This window comes from Dreissena polymorpha, chromosome 5 (genome assembly GCF_020536995.1).
Source record: "Dreissena polymorpha isolate Duluth1 chromosome 5, UMN_Dpol_1.0, whole genome shotgun sequence".
Taxonomy (NCBI): Eukaryota; Metazoa; Mollusca; class Bivalvia; order Myida; family Dreissenidae; genus Dreissena; species Dreissena polymorpha.
In genome coordinates this window covers 45,204,891-45,225,745 of record NC_068359.1, presented here as the reverse complement: position 1 = coordinate 45,225,745, position 20,855 = coordinate 45,204,891, and the positions used below count along the sequence as shown (strand labels likewise).

The window sequence follows — 20,855 nt, the reverse complement described above, 5'->3', positions numbered from 1 at the left end:
AAATAATAATAATATCATAAAAAATATTTAAATTGTCTTTTAAAATGTATGTTAATAGTCAATGTGGTAGACATTAATTGAATTGGGGTTAAATATCAGTGTAAGAAAGTTCAAATACTTATTTTTTATGTTGTGGAGATATAATTGATTCTGGCACGCCCACATAATATTTTTGACACTTTCATTATTTTTAATTAGTTACCCACAGCCTGATTTAGTTGTACTTTTCCCTTTAAAAGCTGCTCTACTGATTCACATATTTTATGAGCAGACAAATTGCAACAATAAGACCATAAACATTATGTGAAGATAAAAAAGAATTCAGTACAATCCTATTAAACACTATATCTCTGTCCTTTAACTTCAGTTAGTTGCTATAGTGTTGCTTTTTTTTATGAAGATGCACTAAAACTACACTTGTACAGAAAGAATTTTTTTTTTGCAAATCAGAAGATACACTAATATGCACAAATAATGCACTTCATTAAAAAAAATGCACTTATTGCATAAAAAGATGCACTTTGTCTACAGAAGATACACTAAAAGTACAGTAAATACACTTAAAGATAATGAAAATACAGAAAAAATGCACTTTAGTTCACTTAATTATGAAAAAAGTGCAGAAAAAAAAATTACACTTTTTGGTAAAAATGCAGAAAAAATACACTTTTTAAAGTGTATTTTGTTAAAAAGTGCATTTTATTTTGAGAAGGGTAATTGCAAGTGGTAAACAATTAATTACTTATAGCGAGTAAGTTGTGCAAATAACCTCCGGTTACAATTATAAAGTGTCTTATCCAGGACGTTTTAGCGTGGCGCGGCGCCACGCCGCTTTTTTGGAGCGCCTCGCTGCCCCTTTCAAAGCAAATCAGCGCCTTGCTGCCCTTTTCAAAGGCCGCCGCCCTGTTTTCCACCGTGCGCGACCTTATTGATAACATCTTAGTTGCCTCTTAACCAAGCTTCTAAGCCGACTTTTATCAGCGAAGATTCGCGCGGTTGTGAATTCGTCATGCATGAATAACCATGTGTCAATATCAATCGATAATTTCAGTGGTTTTGTAACACTAATCGGTCCGGATACAATCGTGTACAGTTACTTAGGAGACTTGATGAAAACCTCGATGTTTTTCACGTGGAAATTGTGCATTTCATGCATAATTCAGTTATATCAAAACATTTATTTTTACACGTAATTAAATTTTAAAAAAAACACCAGTTGTATCTGTAAAATATTGATTTGATTTCAATTTAATGCAAAACAGTTTTAAGTTAATAAAAATTAATTTACAGGGCTTGCACTAAGAGGCGTATGGCCGTATATTACGCCCGATAATTGTTTCCATACGCCGATTACAAAACCCCATGACGTCCACTGTACTTCCTGAAAATTGGCCATACGCCGAAAATAGCAACCCGTGACATATGAAAGCTGTCGATTAAAATAACGCTCCGCCTCCTATCCAATACAATTGGCGCAGGCTCACAGTAGATGTGTGTTGATGAATTGACCAGTCGCCAAATTATCGATCGCTCCGCCCACATAGTCACGTGGTCTAGTGATTAGAAAAGTCCGACAAGCAGATCGCAATTATAGCGCATTACGTGAGTGAAATACTATACTTGTAACGATGTATCATGCTCTTTTTAGTAAAGCCGCACACTAAACTAAACTGCTTTGTACAACTTTAATACAATCATAAATGCTTTAGAGAGAAATGGCGTAATCAAAATAAATGAGTTAACTATCAGAAACGTTTCTTACCGGTATACATATTATAGGAAGTTGATGAAAAATCAGTGGTAAAAATGAGCATTTATTTCATATTGATTTTGAACTTGTATTAAAACGGTCTGGCAGTGAATCCGGTTGCTATTCATATATAATTTTGAAAATATTTTTATTAAGTGCAAATGACACATCCATATCATGATGGGTTTTTTGTTGCTTAAAAATGTTTAGATCTTTGTTTTATTGTGTTATTTTTAAAAAGACACCGATTTTTTAAATTTAGACAGGGGTTCTGAAATATTTTAAGAGTCTAATTGTCCACGGACAAGTTGGACCCACAAATTCACATGTCTGTACCAAAGAAGTACTTGTCCGTACTTTTAAGATAGATAAAGGAAAAGGTCATTACGAATTAGCAAATAATACAAGCATACACTTTTGTTAACTTCTATTTTAAATTATAAACATAGTTAACTAGAAAATTGAACAAAAAATACAAGCAAGATGTGCATATAATAAGATCACATTTAAGTCACACATGATACTAGTCTTATGTATAAGACGCGCAAAGAATTTAGAGATACCGTATTTTACCATGTATAACGCGCTACCATGTATAACGCGCATGCGATTTTTTAAAGCCAAAATGGAGAAAAAAAGAATTCAAGACCAAAAACCCGAAAATTTGGCCGAAAATGGCCGCCATTCTTATATTGCGCAATCATTTAATCTGAGTTTTTCGGGCGCTTAATTTTTTGTTTTAAAGTAGGGAGCGTTTTTACGATCAGGAGCATGGGTTGCATAGCACTATATTTTTTGATAATTTTTAAGATTATTCTCTCGTGAACACCGATATGTCCTTATTGCTGCGCACTGCGCGTGTTTTTTCAAGACCCCTACGCGTTAAATTCGAACCACCATTACCTTTTACTCACATTTGAACAGTGTAACATTTTCATTACCTGCCGCTCACAACATCGTATGACATCTTCTTCTGCAGACCCGCAATGTCCAATTTTACGCAAATCGTCCGTGGATCCCATTTTATTTTTCATCGACTTAAATATTTCCCCATTAAGAGATGCTCCCCATTAAATCCAGTTTGACCCGGTATTTCGCGCCTTCACTGCGTCTAGTTGATATTATAGTGAGACAAACAATACACCCGAACGCTCAATCCAATACAGTTGGCGTTATCGGCGTAAAGCCATTTGACAAATATCATTTGTTTGTCTCTATTGAAAGAAAATAAAACGAGTCTATATCTCTATTGTTGGTTTGTAACCTACGTAGTATACTCGCACAGTAGCATATTTATGCAGAGATCGGAAAATGATTGATAAACGTATTCGTCGTTTCAATGCTTAGGGCCGAGTAATTTCGGCAAACCGGAACTCAACCTACGTAATACACTTGCTCAATTAACCGTTGAACTCCACCTCCATTTTCTTCAAAAGGTTCGAAGGCGGAGCTTTGCACGTGCTATTATTTAATTGGACGATTGCCATTGAGGAACAAACACACAATTGGTTTGGCATGTTGATTGCTAGACAATTAAAGGAAGCCAATTTTGTCAGCGAGAAACTTGTCGCTTTATTGCTTCAGACAGGAAGCGGCTTTCCTTTGATGACGTCAAACTGTCAATTCACATAGAGTGCAAATTTTCGGAATTGCTAACATTCAACTTTGGATTAAATTATCAAAATAAAGCAAAAGCGAAGTTGAAAAATATGATTGAAATAATTAGCCTCAGTTCAAATAAGACATTTTGCGTTGTAAATCAACGAGTTTTCATGACAACAAAAACTACAATACCGCGACGCACGGGGATCGATATAGCTCGATTTTTTTAATGAACTATCAATGAAGAAGTGTGAAAACACCAACAAAGACATTTTTTTCATCTTTTAATTTTTGTCAAAACTGTTACTACCCCGTTCATTCCTAACCTTTCCCGCTATATGTTGTTTCGACAACGGCCCCTTCAGTCTATAACATTATAGGGTGTAGTTTTCTGCAATAACAAAAATGGCGGCAATTGTGAAGATTTACGATTACGAAATGGATTTTTTGCCATTTAGCAACTAGGAAAGCGTTGTGTCAATGTATTACGCGCACTGAATTTTTATTTTGAAATTTGAAGGTAAAAAACCGCGCGCTATGCATGGTAAAATACGGTACTTTTTATGTGGGCTAAATTCTTTGGAACTCCAAATATTACCAATATAAAAAGTAGCTTAATATTTGAGAGCGTCAACAAGTTCGACTTACATGATACCATCTCGGATATTTAATAATCTCAACATGACTAGACAATTCACTTTAAATAAAATAATCTCCGTTAATTATAAGTATATAATTATCCGCTAATAAAGGAAACTCCTTACGAAGTTTACATTTACACACATCGGCAACGTTTCAAGCCAAGGAAAATCAATTAGCCAAGACTCAAAAAATTCTCGTTTCCGCTTGGCGTCGTGTGTTCATCATATTCATACTTGGCTTTTCTCTTCTTTTCCGACGCTGAACTGATTTTATCATTGGTCTGATTAGCGTCATGGCTAGACGTTGAAGTGGTTTTATTATATAAAAATCGAATGCAGGTCGTTAGAACATGTATGCGGCCATTTGCAATGTACGAAAAGTGTTATCTTAAAATTCTTATGCGTGATTGACTGTTGCTATACACATGTGTGCTGGTTTCTCTATTAAAACGTGGACATAGGTCCCTGATTAAAATTGTTTTCTTATGCGTGATTGGCTGTTGCTATATATACTCGTGGACTGGTTTACCACATTAAATAATTATTATCGGAAAATAACATACCTCCAGTTAAAAAAGTGTGCTAGTCCGCAGATTAATCATAAGCTATTTATATAAACTTCGTTGTTTTTTTTTCGAAAAGTATTGAAGTTTCGTTCTTGAAACAAATTTTACCACGGAAATTTTACTTGTCCGCGGACAAGCTAGTTTCCAAAAACTGCTTGCCCGGTAGGGGTAAATTGAGGAATCGGACAACTCGGACAGCATATTTCAGAACCCCTGATTTAGATATAAATTAAATTTTGATTGTAACCATGATAATATAATACAGGCCTAATTTCGTGGTTACATTAACAGATCTAATATGCATTTTATTTCATTTACGTTTAATGGGAACCTGCTACATTTCACTATCAATTGGTATAACGGTGCTGTTCACGAACATTCGAATTTAATACATTTAGCATATTATGCATTTGTTTATTTATAGCAAGATGGCCCTTATATGTTAATAATTGTTTAAGAGGGTAACTCATTTAACAGTATTCTAAGACTTCTTTGAAAAGCTATAGTTTGTATAAGATATATATCCTATGGTGTTTAATCTTGTTTTTTGTTACTACATGAAAATATAAAACACATAATAAAATATACATTCTGGATTTTGTTGGTTTAATTATTCAACAATAAATCTCAAAACTATACATACAATGTTTGTGTGTAACAAAGCTTGTTATTAAGTCACTATACAGATATATTTGTGCCCTTTTTATGGATGTCGCGCGCTAAAGCGCCCTTTTTTGAAATTTTGCACCACGCCCCTTTTCCTTCCTGTATAAAACACTATTATACGATAATAATTTAATTCCAGTACATGTACATTTCATCATGTCCATTTATAAAACTGATTCACCTCGTTTTTCTGACATTTATTTGACACGTAATGCGCTTTAACAAATTTTTGTTGAGATAATTAGCACACTTGTAAATGTTTCGTCCGATAAACGATACTTAGACATTGTGTACACACCGGTCTTACTGACCTGTGTACTTATGCGCAAGGAATTGTGGGTAGCACTTCTTTTACAAGTGAAAAGTAAGTCAAGTAATCGTGCTTCTGAAAATCGCTATCAGTCTTAAAGCGGGTATATACGATTTTGTCAAATATTTATGAATTTATATAAACTGTGTAAAAAACTTATTATATATATATATTACAATATAAATTAAAATAAAAGTTAAGAAGAACATGTGTCGAAAAATGCGAAATAAGCCAGATATTTAATTCTGAAATTGAAAACGGCTGTACAGCCGAATTCGCCAGCATGTATACCATACATGTACGATGTGCATTTAAACTTACGAGGGGTGTTCCAGAAGTTTGTGGATTTTCGCTATTACTTTCATTTGGTAACATAAATGGACAAACAAATAGCATGTTAAGAATATTTCGTCCTTTCCAAATATACTCTCCAAATATCATGGAAATACATAAAATCAATAAATATATATCAGAGATTTAAACATGTGCACAATGCTATACACCGACGCACGTGTAACGTTTCTGTTCAACGTCAATGACGTTATGAAGTTAACAACTGTCAAATCTTTTCCACATAATCACCTCCAACGCGAATGCACTTTATGTGTCGGGAAAAAAATCCACTTGTCAAAGTGTCTCTATACCAGTAAGCGTCAAAAGACGACACGATTCGCTTTGCTGCAACTGTAAGTTCCTGTTTACTTGCAGAGCGAATACCGCGCAACTGTGATTTAACTTCCGGGAAGACGCCGAAGTCCATAGGGGCCAAATCCGGGCTGTAAGGAGGACTTAGGCGCTGTAACGTGAAATTTGCCGTAAATTCTGTTTATCAACGACATTTAACCCAAATTTAAATTCGCGTAATGCTCATACTTATAATAAAATAAACGCGTGCGCCGCATGTCGTTACTGAGGTCTCTGATGGCAACGTGTTTCAAACGCGCTTTATGGAATTCATGCATTTTTAGCTTATATATAAAGTCCGTGATAATTGGTTTGTATAATATGTAAATTTCATTGACTTTTACCAGCAAACTAATAAGTTATAGCGAAAATCCACAAACTTCTGGAACACCCCTTGTAGTTTAACGGTTTATAATACAAAGACGAATGCTTCGGTTATTGTAGGAAAATATGTACGTCACTATCGGCTCGGGGCGCTAATTTGTCTTTGCTGCATTTTATGAAATTCGGCTTTAATGTATAATTTTTCTTGCCTATTTTGTGTTATTGAAACATATTTTATCAATATATTACAATTAAACACATATAAAAAAATTGTATATACCCGCTTTAATAGAGATTTAAAATCGCATTTAAACATACTAAATAACATTTTTTTAAACGACATTCCATTTTAAACACATATTTAACACCGTTTTTCTCATTATAGAAAAATATTCATTCCTACGCGGATCTATTTTGGCGGAAGCACAAATCCCCAAATTAGGGGAATGTGATGCGTCCTAGCATAGAGGTGACAATAAAGAAGTGACGTCACCATCTATGTATAGAATGATACTTAGATGACTGATAATGGCAACCGGCCGTAATCCTCGTGGACAACATGAATTTCATGCATAATTTCGTCAAAACATTTATTTGACTCGTAAAGTGTTTAAACAAATTATCGTTGAATTCATAACGCAACTGTTAATATTTGTTGAAATCTCAAATGGGAATAATTAAATTTGTAATCCGAAACCCGTTCCCGAAAGTCGATGTTAACGCGTTTTTAATCAGAGAAACACACTTCCGAATGTAAATGGTAAATGTTACTGCAATGTTAAAATATTCTTGCTTCAAATTAGCAGTGCAAATTTATTTTGTGTCGAATTTTTTTCTCAATTAAAAGAGCGCGAAAATTATGCCGCATGTACAACGTCGCGTCATTTGCATATAAAGCGTGCGTGTATTTAGCGTTTTAACAAGCACACAACACATCAGGGGATTGACGCATGTTTAGAGGCAATATTACATCAAATCTATAAATAGTCACTTAAAATTTATTTGAAACTATAGAAAAATTGAAAGGTTTGTGTTAAAGAAATAATTGAGAGCTTTTATCGTAAATATTTACCAGAAAGTGATTTATAAAAACGGGATAAACGGGATTATCGGCTAATAAATAGAAACTTGCAGGTATAGTAAGTATACAGTAATAGAGTCAGGTTGAAACGGATGTATTAGGGAATCATTTGAGTCGGGATTTTACTATCTGTGCGGGAAAGTTTTAAAACAATTAAACAATATAACAAATAATATATATGTGTTAATGACTGGGGGATTTTCTTGAAGAGTCATAGCGCACCAAATGACGTCTTTTGACGCTGTTTTTCTTTGAGTTATAACGCACCACAGAATGTGAATTGACACGTTAGATAAAAAATATAATCAACGTCGGGAGGGGACACCCCTCCGGAACCCGCCCTATCAGCCCCAGGGCGCCTGACAAAAATCCTGTGGAAAGCACTGCATTGATCATGACTCGCAGATGTCCCCTATTGATTTTCAGGTTACTAGGTCAAAGGTCAAGGTCACAGTGACCCAAAGCAGTAAAATGGTTTCTGGAGGATAACTCAAGAACGCTTAGGCCTAGGATCATGTAACTTCATAGGTACATTGATCATAACTCCTAGATGACCCCTATTGATTTTCAGGTCACAAGGTCAAAGGTCAAGGTCACGATGACCCGAGATAGTAAAATGGTTCCCGGATGATAACTAAAGAATGCTTAGGCCTAGGATCATGAAACTTCATAGGTACATTGATCATGACTTGTAGATGACCCCTTATGGATTTTCAGGTCACTAGGTCAAAGGTCAAGGTCACAGTGACCCGAATAGTAAAATGGTTTCCAGATGATAACTCAAGAATGCTTATGCCTAGGCTCATGAAACTTCATAGGTATATTGATCATGACTCGCAGATGACCCCTATTGATTATCAGGTCACTAGATCAAAGGTCAAGGTCACAGTGCAAAAAACGTATTCACACAATGGCTGTCAAGGTCACGGTGACTCAACTTAGAAAAATGGTTTCCGGATGATAACTAAAGAATGCTTACGCCTAGGATCATGAAACTTCATAGGTATATTGATCATGACTCGCAGATGAAATAATGATGAAACTTGACCAGAATGTCTGGACAATATCTAGGTCAAGTTTGACATTTGGTAAAGATTGAATGAACCGAATCCTCTCAGGTGAGGGAACTAGGGCCATCTTGGCCCTCTTGTTAATTTTTTAACACTGAAAATTACACTGCCAACATTGTAACAACAATTTTATAAGATAAGGTAATTACTTTTATTACTATAGTTTGTCATACAGTCATGTTATAGCAGGTCACAGATGCCCATATAGTTATTTGACATGCAAACAGCTAGACTAGTGGGATTTTCATTTGTACCATTGATATTAGTATATGCACTATTCCTACCAAAGCAGTTTGTAACATATAAATGCATTTCTAGTACATAAATAGCTGCTTGTGAAACAAACGTCAGCAATGTTCATGCAGTAGCGCACTAGGTATTATGATGCCAATTTAAAATACATTAATTTTTATTTTTTTATTTTAGACTGGAGTTTTCATGAATGCATTGATGATGTTTGGTGTAATTTATGTGATAATGATGGTATCAGTTTCACTATAAATATTAGTATATGTAGCTTTAAAATAAAATTAATAAAAAAATTTTTTTATTAGTATAGTTTGTCATACTGTCATGTTATAGCAGGTCACAGATGCCCATATAGTTATTTGACACGCAAACAGCTAGACTAGTGGGTTTTTCATTTGTACCATTGATATTAGTATATGCACCATAATACCAAAGCAGTTTGTAACATATAAACACATTTGAATGCATTTCTAGTACATAAATAGCTGCTTGTGAAACAAACGTCAAGCAATGTTCAGGCAGTAGCACTAGGTATTATGATGCCAATTTAAAATACATTTACTTACATTGTTGTATTTGGACTGTAGTTTTCATGAATGTATTAATGATGTTTGATGTAATTTATGTGATAATGATGGTATCAGTTTTACTATAATTATTTGTATATGTAGCTTTAAAATAATATTAATTAAAAAAGATAACCATCTTCATCCTATCGATGATGATCTATATTATTGTTATGGATACATTTCTCTGAATTATTACAACTTGAAAGTAATTCAGCTGTTTTCAAATATGAATACGAGAGGGTTTTCTGCTATGTAAAAAGGCTGTACAATGGACCAGATCCCAAAGCAATCGGACCCAATCCCAAACCGAAATTATAGAAAAAAAATCCCAATTTAAAAAAAATATTTTTTTTTTAGAAAGAAGTGTCTTATGACTTAAGATGATTATAAGACTCTACATCTCATTTTTTTTAAACAACTTACAAAATATATAACCATAATTTATATGATTTTTATCCAAAATTGCCAGGAAAAGACCTGTTGTGTCAATATCTGTTGATAAAAAAATCCCAATTTGGTCATTTTTGTCGATAAAAAATTCCCAATTTTGCCACTTTTATTGATTTAAAAAATCCCAATTTGACCAGACTCCTTTTCCCAAAATGGCTGGAAAACACCCTGAATACTCACAAATGATTTTTTGGAGAGTTCAGAACCAGTAGAAAAGTATTATATTTTCATAATTTTGTAATATTTTGCTACTGAATGGTACAGATTGTAAAACATTGAAAGCTAGACATATACATGCATTTAATGTGACGTTTGTCCATTTTATTGGCCAATCGTCAATATTTGACACAAATTATTAGCTTAAACGATGAATGATAGACAGGCCATAATTTGTCTTTGATCTAGTACAGTCCATGTCAAAGTAAATTTAATGTGAGGTTAACTTAAAATATTACCTAGGACATATTAAATACATGTTTATGAACTATTGGAATGGAATACGTCATTGGCAATGGTTTGTTAAAGTTTGTTAAGTGTCTCTTAGAGCGACTAATCTTCTAACATTTGAATGTGTCACTTTAATGAACGATATTTTAAAATTTCATGTTTACAAGGCTCTCTTATTTTCAATTTATTGCGTTAAGATCCTTATCTAATATCCACATAAGTCGTAGTACGGAAAACAGTGTTTTTATTGTGTTGAAAAGCATTATAATTTTAAATGTATAAGAATGAAGATTGTTATCGCTGTACTATAACAATCTTGGTCTGCACTAAAGCCATTGCAGTCAATTCAGTATTTGGTGGTCAATATTAATGTTGCTTTTTTTTGTCAATTACAGCATTATTAACATCAATTTCAACAGCAAAATAGAGAAATGCTTTCTTGTAAATCAGCGGAAATTGCCAGATAATGGGACTTGGGGACAGAACACTTGTCATGCTAAAGGATTCTTTGTAATTCTTTCAGATTATTGTTGATATTGTTTGTCTTTTGGTTTATTTCGGTATTCTCTTGGTGAATTTCAGAAGGGAATGAATGCGTATCTAAATAACACTTGATAGGACACTTTACAGATTGGTTTGTCAATATATACTGATTTCTGTGTTCATGGAGCCATGCGGTTTGCAGATTAAAAGACAGGAGGAAAAGTGGTAGAGAGTGAAAGCAACCAAAATCACTTTAATGATAGCATGAATTTCTTTGAATGATATTTGGAAAACAAATCTTCATTTGTGTTTATTTTGTAGGATGCATTTGGAAGTGTATTTAGTTTTTGGCTGTTAATTTTTTTGTCTTGTCTACTAAGAAGTTTAATTGGAATTGAATTGCTATTGCTGGTTGCTTCTGGACATGCCTGAATGTGGTAATTAAGTCATATTGCAGGTAAGTTTTGTGTGTGTACAGTACAGTATTTATTAAAAAGATATGATGTTTAAAAGAAACGGGAATTTCAAAACATACACTTGTGTTGCACATATTTAGCTCTTAAAATTGAAAATATATTGTTTTTATACTACTTTCATTTTTAACGAAAACCAAACATTGATTAAAATGGTTTTCAAAGTTAAAACTTTACAAATATCTCTGAAAAAGCAACTGTCATGGATTTAATATTGGGTGTGTAAGATCGTAAAGCCGCCCTCTGCAAAATTTGTTCAATCATGACCCTAGGGTCACAACTGGCCACACCCCAGATGTCACATGATATATGCACACTTATATACTTTTAAAACCCTTCTCTGAAACCGTAATGGTCTAAACTTAGTTGTGTTACACTCTACTTTAAAATTGCTTCAAATTATGCCCCTCCAGAGGTCAAAATTGGCCTTGCCTGAGGGGTCATAAGTTTAATATTGATTTTTATTGTGGAAGTACTTTAAAAATCTTATCTGAATTATCAAGGCCAAAAGGTGTAGTATGGACTTGAGGTCAAAATTGACCCTCCCTGAGGGTGCTGTGTTGACATGTTTATATAAATTATATAACATAATAACTTAACCCATTTATGCCTAGTCAACTCTCCCATCCTTCTTAATAGGATCAATTTATTTCCAAAATTAGGGATGTCTAGTATATGTATTTCTATATTTATAATATTTCTTACAGAAATTCCTTTAAGCAAACAGCGCAGACCCTGATGAGACGCCACATCATGCGGCGTCTCATCTGGGTCTATGCTGTTTGCCAAGGCCTTTTTTCTAGACACTAGGCATAAATGGGTTAAGGTGAAATCTTCTTTGAAACTACTAATCACACAGCTTTGATATTTGGTATGCGTCATCAGATAGTGTGCATTGATATGCTGGTTGTTCCAATCGATCATTTACCCTGTGTTTGAAACTCCCCTTGCCCATAACTCTAGTGAGAAATTGTTTGGGATCTTATTTGAGTGGCTTAATATATAGCTTCACATAACTGTATTTATAAAGTTAAAAGTTCTGGTAATAAAATAACTGAACATCATTAATATAACTTGCCTTAAACAGAACTTATAATTATACCCCCACAAACGAAGTTTAGGGGGGTATGTAGAAGTGAGCTTGTCTGTCTGTCGGTCCGTCTGTATTCAGTGTCTGCTCTCTAAGTCAAGTAGTTTTCATCCGAGCTTCACCACTTGGTCAGAAGTTGTATCTAGATGATGTCTAGGCCAAGTTTGAACATGGGCCATGCCAGGTCAAAAACTATGTTACAGGGTCAGTTAGTGCGTTTTAAACATTGAGCATGGTGTCCGCTGTTTTTTGTGAAGACAACATGCAAAATATTCTGTGTCAATGCGGCATGTGGGGGGATTCCTCACCTCTGTGACAAAGTTCTAGTTATATTTGTCTCTTTTGTGTCATAATTATAGCTCTGATGTTTTCTGACATAATTCAAACTATTTCAAAGGGGGGAGAAGATCATAAATCCTTTTATGAAAAAAAATAAATGAATAAAAGCTGAAAATAAAACAAGTCAAACAATATATAAATAATAAACCAATGATAAACCTGATAAAAGAGATACATTCGGGGTTATTTAAATCATTGAACCACATACGGTATTTCGATTAAAATACATAATCTCAGAAAAATGCATAAAAATTACGGAAAAGGTAAGTTTTTAAATTCTTCTTAAAAGATTCTAAAGAATTTGATTGTCTAAGATCCTGAGGCAAGGAATTCCAAAGTCTTGGCCCAGCGGTACTGAAGCTCCTGTCACTGAATGTCTTTCGCTTATTGAACAGAACGTCATATGGGGCCATGTTAGAGCCGCATGACCGCAGACCTTGTCTATTTTGAATATGTTTCGTGAGCAGTTCAGTGAGGTAACTCAGGGCCTCATCATTTGAGCACTTGTACATGAATGTAAGTAGTTTGAAGAGTATCCTTGCTTTGACCGGCAACCAGTGCAACTCATAAAACGCTTGTTTCAAACTGTCAAACTTGCTTCATTGTAAAACCAATTTGGCACATATATTCTGAATTCGTTGCATTCTGTTGATTTCGCACTCTGCCACACCATATAGAATTACGTTACAATTGTCAAGGTGTGATAGAACAAGGGAAACAATGAGAATTTCTGCTGACTGTCTTGTAATATACTTTCTTATGCTTTTGATCCTAAAGTAGTTTAACATGGCAGAACGACATTTCATTGACACATGTTTTTTGAAACTTAGGGATTCATCAAGGAATGCACCAAGGTACCGAATTGTTGACTCTCCTGGATTGTGTCCCCTGCAATGTTAACTTCCTTTGTATGTATTTTCTGGAGTTGTTTCCGACTGCCAAAGAGAATAAACTCAGTTTTTGATGTGTTTATTTTTAATTTATTTGCATTCATCCAATGGTTAATAGTAAATGCACATTTTTCAAGTTCAGTGATTGCGTTCTTTTCATTTGAAGTGGACAGCTTAAAAGTTGTCTTGGCAACGTGATCCTCAGCAAACCCATATACTGAGATCTTTTCTGGGATGACATCAAATAGAGTTCCAGCATAGGCAAAGTATAACCATGGTCCATGAACAGTGCAACAACGACCCCTCAAAAATAAGTTCATCAACGCAAGTGGGATGTCTTGAAGACCATAATGGGCCTGAAGCATGTCAACCAAAATGTTGTGGTCCACGGTATCAAAGGCTGCACTAAGGTCAATGGCGATCATGGCTGTTACTTCCTGGTTTTCTATGCCTGCCAATATATCATTTACGAGCCTCAGTAAGGCAGATTCCCAAGAATGATGCCAACGGTAGGCGGATTGGTTCTTTGGTAGAAGCTTATGTGCGTCAACATGTACATTTAAACAAAGTTACACTGCTTTTTCAATCAGTTTTAAGAGAAAGGCCAGATTACTCACAGGTCTATAATTTGAAAGATCAAGATCTAAGCCAGCCTTTTTGAGAAGTGGACAAACAATCGTGTGTTTGAATGTGCTAGGAAACACTCCTTGTCGCAGTGACATGTTTACCAGGTTAGTGATAAAAGGAAGAAGAGCGTTATATAATATGAATTTTTAAAATGTCATTGGGTAAGATATCTAACTCGCATGATGTGGTTTTCATCTCCCCAATCAGTTTACGTATCTCGCCATGGTTAAGATCTTCAAATAACTGCAACATTGGAACATCTTTGTTGGTTGGCTGAAAGTTTTCAAATGTACTAAGAGAGTCACGAATGTTTTGAATCTTTTTAAGAAAAAAGTCAGAAAATTGTTCACATAACTCATTATTAGTTTCGCAGTTCGGATATGGATTCGTCGACTTCGTTCCAGTGAGTTCGGACACTAAACCGTACAATATCTTCGTATTTGCATACATACATGTATTTGCAGCACTTTGAAATAAAAAAGAAATTGTAGACTGTTACGTGCACCGCAAGTTGGTTTTGTTTAAAGTTGGATTGTCAGTCCGTTCCATTTTGTTTCCGCATTATGCATTGGGAATTCTTTCACCTATAAACATGCAAAGTAAGATTATTTGGGAGGTATTGAAAACGCTAATCGATTTTGAGGTAAACAGGTCAAAGTCACTGGGGCTTTTTACATTCAATTTGTTTGCAAACCATATCTGGAGAACGTATTAACCTATGATCATCTAAATTTGTATGCTTGTTTGTGGGAGGAAAGGAACACATCTATTGATTTGGAGGTCAACAGGTCAAATGTCAATTTCAAAGTGACTTATAAAATGAAATTGTTTAAGGGACTTGTTTCATGAAATTGTTTAAGCAAGATATTGAGAGAATGTTTTGGCTGACAATTATCAAAAGGTTCATGCTTGTTTCTTGGGACAAAAGGAACATGACTATTGATTTTGGGATCAGCAGGTCAAGGTCATAATTTCTTGTAATTTGGACACTATTTTCTCCAAAGATCTGTTCATTCAAACAATATAAGAGTATAATATCCAGATTAGTAAACAGGTTGTTATTGAACAATTAAGAAGTTTACCAATTTTGAGGTCAACTTGTCATTAGGTCACAGGGTTAACATGGAAACCATTTCCACTTTATATCAAGATAGCGCTTTAACTTAGGGTCATATAATTATAGTCAAATATTCAAGGTTTCAGGTGCATGCAGTATAATACTATGTCTTAATAGTTGCAGACATTGAAGACTAAGCTTAAAGTTGTGAGGCATGTGTCATGTTTTACATACATCTCCTGATTACATGTGAACTTGTGCACCTGGATCATGGTAATCGCATTCCAAAGGTATTGTGACGTCCAGCGGCCGCAGGGACATGCCTGTCCTCTTTTCACATATTTCAAATGTGTGACTTAATCAAACATTGATCAAATGAATAAGTGAGTATTTAAAAGTTTATAAAAACAGAGATTTACTACCGTTAGCATGTTTCATATGCATGTTTCCCACATATTTTGTCATGGATGCAACTGTAAGAGAGTAACCATGCACAAATAAAACAGCATGACTGTGATCATCAACAAACATATGGCTGTCATTTACGACTTGCATTTGTTTAGCTCACATTATTTTATGCATTTTAAAATTGTTTTGTACATTTTTTTCGTGATGGTTTGTAAATAATATACAGCAGATAATACAAGTTGAAAATAAGGTCATTGATTAGTAATGGTAGCATTTTGTCTAAGTTTCTATCTAATACCATTACATGGACTTGCACTTATGTAGATTCCTAAAATGAGTAATTAAATGTCTGCTCTGTAGGAGAGACTGTTACTTAAATGGTCATCGGAATTAATTAGTTCATGACATAACCAGTACTTATTTTTGTGTGGAGCAGACTTGTTCCAGACACCATCATTGTACAGTTTCATGTGGGTAAATAACCCTCCAAGGTTAAAGAGGAGCCTCAATTGAACCCAAAGAGAAATAATACTCAAGAAGTTGGGATCTGTTTTCTTTTATTCTTTGACAGTGTAAGGTTTTATTCCAATTAGAAGGCATTCTTGCTTTCAGATTGAACTTGTCAAGTTTCAATTAGGATCTTCAAGCAATAACTTCTTTTGGAGGTAGGAGTTTAATTAAACAATTTATTTGTTAAGAGATGTAGAAGTTGAATAACTTCAAGCATAATTAAACATATTAATTGTAGCATTTCTGAAGCTTTTAATGTACTGGTATTTTCCATATATCTCTATGTATACCCAGGTGTGATATTAGAAATTTAAGACAACTTTTCTCGTAATAAAGAACAGAATCAGAGAGGTTGTAGCCGTATTTAATAACAGCGCAAAAGTCATTATAAATGATTGTATGCCCACACAATGCTGGGCTAGGTTTTAGATTTATAAATGCAACTTTGTGTTATTTGTGGAACTTGGACAATTATTTTCTCTGGAATAAGTTTTTATTTAATATTAGCAAATCTAAATATTTCTTGAAAAATGTTATGAAATTTAGATGTACCAGTTAATGTTAGGACTCCAGGGATTATTCAGTTTTTGGACTTTGCTCACAAAAAGCCTAAGTTTGCATGGAATACTTTTCATAGAAAATTGAATTTATGTGTTATCTGAGATCACGATGTCACATCAATTATTCAAAACAAATGTGCACTGAAAGTGGTACTAGTTATTATTCACAGTGAGCTGTTGATATCAGAACTGTTTTTGTCTCACTGTTGCTCTTTTCTTTAATGACTGATTTAATTCAGGGGGGGGGGGTCTGTACTTTTCCCAGACACTTCATGAATCATAACTTTAGACCAAAACTTGCAATAACTTAAGTTATGTATTGATAAGGAATACAGATTTAGAATTTTGTTAATTTAGTAAAATTATCAGGTGCTGAACAGTTATGATCAAATCACAAAATACCTTGTAAGATGTCTTTTAAGTATTTGAAGGTCAAACGATATGAATGATGTATTCAAATTAAGGCTTAACAAACCAAGATTGACCACTCGCATACTGTTGAATAATAATGAATTAACATATAGGAAAAAAGCTCAAGGATGAACGTCTTATAACCCTTTCAGTGCGGGAACCGAATTTTAAAGGCCTTTGCAAACAGTTTGGATCCAGATGAGACGCCACAGAACGTGGCGTCTCATCAGGATCCAAACTGTTTGCTATTCTGATAGTATTCTTTGAAAAAAAATCGAAGAAAATGCTAATTTTAGAAATACAGCAGACGACATTTTAGCAGACGACAAATTTCCCAGCATGCAAAGGGTTAATGATAATAGTAATTCAGATGCAAAAAGCAAGAAGAGCGGTTTGTGCAGGATGTATATTTGTTTTCCTGAACTGACATGTTTTCTTCTTATCAAAACCTACCTTCTGAATATAATCAATATGCATGCATTATATTTGAATAGACTTTGACAAAAAAAAAATCAAGATAAAAAACCACAACCTTGGTGTATTATTTTTATCTTTAATGCCACGAACATCGAGAGATATCAAAGCCAATGTTGTCATAAGTCGCGTGCTTTCTGAAGTATCAATGGATTGCCTTACCAAAGGTATGATTTTGTCTATAAAATGATAACACTATAGTGTTTTTCCCAGGAGGGCAAAGGGGCATGGCGCATTACTTTCAAAAAGGGCATTTTAGCGCGCAGTTTAGGCAAAAAAGGGCAAAAACGTTCCCTGAATACCTGAATTACGGGGCAACATGTAATTGCATCTGAAGCAGTTGTGGAAAAAATAACATATAAACAGGCACATTTAATGGTAATTGATGTATTTAACTTACTATGATTTATATTAATATATTTACCTTGCAATGTACATTTAAGTTCCATGCTGTTTCAATAAACTGTACAGCACGACAAACATAATAAAGCAATATATGCATATGAATCTGATTATACACATATCCACTAACATATACAGTACAGCCAAAGCGGAACAAACGTATTTCGCGATCCGCGGCGGCAAGGCGAAACGAGTCGATGCCGCGTCAGTCGTTGAAGCCGCGTCAGTATGCGGCGGCAAGTCGCATTTCGCCGCGAAACTTCGCATCTGTCCGCCGAGGCATGCCGCGATCCGCGACATGATGCCGAGTCATTACGCATCATGAAATAAAAAATCTTTCTAAAATTATTAGTTACATGTAGTTAACAAATTTTGAAAGAACAATTATAATAATAATTAAAATCATAATAAATTTATTGTGCGCGGATTGTATTAGCATATACATGTAAGCATAGTTAATGTGTCTGGCCAATTATTAAGTTTGTTTCCCGCCCGTAGCGTATGTATTTCACACATAAACAAGGTCACGTAATTATGTTTTCACACATACAAGTGGTCAAGGCTCCAGCATATGGTGGATTTATTAATTAATTGCATGTTCATTCCACTTTTATATTTTAGCTGAGAAAATTAGCAGTTTGAAGCCACATCAATAATCAAGACGGTGACGACGTATTTGTAGTTTTGTTAATTATCAGCTTATTATAACTATTGTTTGAATATGCGTATATAAACACGTTTTATTTGTTTCATATTATACAGTTATTATCGCTACTAATTACCCGATAATCCCGTATATTCCAGTTTTAAAGCAAATGCTGGTAAATATTTACGATACACAAACATTCTCGACATTTCCTTAAGTATCAAATACATTTTGGCATTTGTTACTATTTATAGAGCTGATGAAATAACGTTTAATCAGGGCGTTTTTTTTCTCCACTGAACACGCGATTTACGCCTGACGTGATGTTCATGTATTTATACAACACAAAATACACCCAAACTTTCCAAACGACGTTCTACATGTCTGCATAATTTTCACGCGCTTTTTATGAAACAAAGGATATTTTAGAACTGTTTATTTGACGCTAGAATTTGCCAAAGGACGCGTTAACATTAAAATTCTGAAGTGTGTTTCGGATTACAAATTTAATAATGATAATCGAACGAAACATAAACAGTTGCGCGTAATTAATTGTACGCTACACATACATGTATGTACATGTAGGTGGATATCTTTTCACTCGATCCGCCGCGTACGTATGCGGCGGATTTACTCCGCGAAAGTACGCGAGGTTAATACAGACTCGGCGTCGTTGCGCGGATCGATGCCGAGTGCCACGGCGATACGCCGCGTGAACACACGATTCGGCCGCCGCGGACTAATAATCTGGCCGTGGCGTAGCCGCGGATTATGTTTGTGCCGCTTTGGCTGTACTGTAAATGAAACCATGTTTGTCTTATCCCATTTTCTAACAATAATCTTGCCAGATGTTTAAAATAACATTGCGAGTAAATTGATCGCTAACAATATGCAAACACTCGTTTCCGTGACATACATCCACCAAGTAGATTACAAATAAATAAATAATGTTGTTGCTATCTAAAACATTTTTATGCATCGTAGGTTATCACAGACATTTCATTAATTCCTTCTTAATGTATAATCTCTATCGTTAATTCGATCGTTTACAACGTTATTTGCCATTTTTCCCGAGTCGCAATTTAATTCTGTATAGTCCGCCATGTTGTTCAAATGTCAAATGATGTAAGCGACAGGTGCGCATAGCAACGTAAAATCGTATACGCGATTCGCATTTTGTTAAATAAGTATACGTCTCAGTAATTATTTCAATAATTAGATCTAATTATCTTAAAGACGAAAGCGATAAAGAATAAATTTGTTTGTGTTTTTAATGTAATTATGCGTAAAAATATATGTTTTGATATAACTGAATAATGCATGCATTGCACAATTGCCACGAGAATAACATCGAGTTTTTCATCAAAAGTCTCCGAAGTAACAATTTTATCGTTGAGGCCGACCGAGAAGTGCGCTTGGTATAACATAGCCTCTGGCATTATCGATTGATACTGACACCGGGTTATTCACGCATGACTAAATCACTGTTTTTGAGCAGTCTACCTATAAATCGAGCACTGTAATAGATTAATCTGCTCGAATAATAGTCGATTAGACGTTCACGTCTCTCGAGTAAATCAAGCAAATCAAGTAAATCTCGTAAGGCAATAAAGATGTTATCGATAAGGGCGCGTGGCAAAATTTGCCTTTGAAAAGAAGGGCGCGTGGCGAAATTTGCCTTTGAAAAGGGCAGCGTGGCGATCCGGGAGGGCGGCGTGGCTTTTCACCACGCTAAAATGACCTGGGAAAAACACTACACTAATTTGTAATTAAGTTGTACCAAGTAAAGTAAAAATATTTGCATCACAATAAGATGAGATTTTATTTTCCAATAGTAATTTTTCAAATCAATTATTCATATTGAAAATGGTTTTCAAGAAGACCTCACACCATTTCTTATCCTTTAAATTTAAAGATTTACCATTTTATTGTTATATAGTTAATTATGTTATAAAATTATGTTGCAAATTGGACTTGTTTGAAAAAATAAAGCATTTTCTGTTCAGACAGCCATGGATTCATTGCATGAAGAAGACTTAAATGTAGTGTCTGAGTTATGATAACTCGATCACTGAG

At 34.6% G+C, this 20,855-nt stretch overlaps 2 protein-coding genes across 6 annotated transcripts in view; both read left to right on the top strand.

The window, feature by feature from the left end:
• LOC127880500 (pleckstrin homology domain-containing family G member 7-like) overlaps positions 1-20,855 on the top strand; it is a 335,878-nt gene that overhangs the window by 104,144 nt on the left and 210,879 nt on the right. The window contains exon 1 of one of the 5 annotated variants that reach the window (XM_052427801.1): positions 10,938-11,349. The exons of 3 other annotated variants lie outside the window; for them this stretch is intronic. Coding sequence is in view for 1 of the 2 variants with exons in the window: in XM_052427800.1 (XP_052283760.1) it covers positions 17,814-17,898 (85 nt within the window). In the remaining variant the exon portion in view is untranslated. Of the gene's footprint in view, positions 1-10,937; positions 11,350-17,794; positions 17,899-20,855 lie in introns of those variants that run through there. One more of the 5 variants, XM_052427800.1, reaches the window with a different exon arrangement.
• LOC127880509 (uncharacterized) overlaps positions 1-20,855 on the top strand; it is a 207,025-nt gene that overhangs the window by 180,058 nt on the left and 6,112 nt on the right. The gene's annotated exons all lie outside the window — the stretch shown is intronic.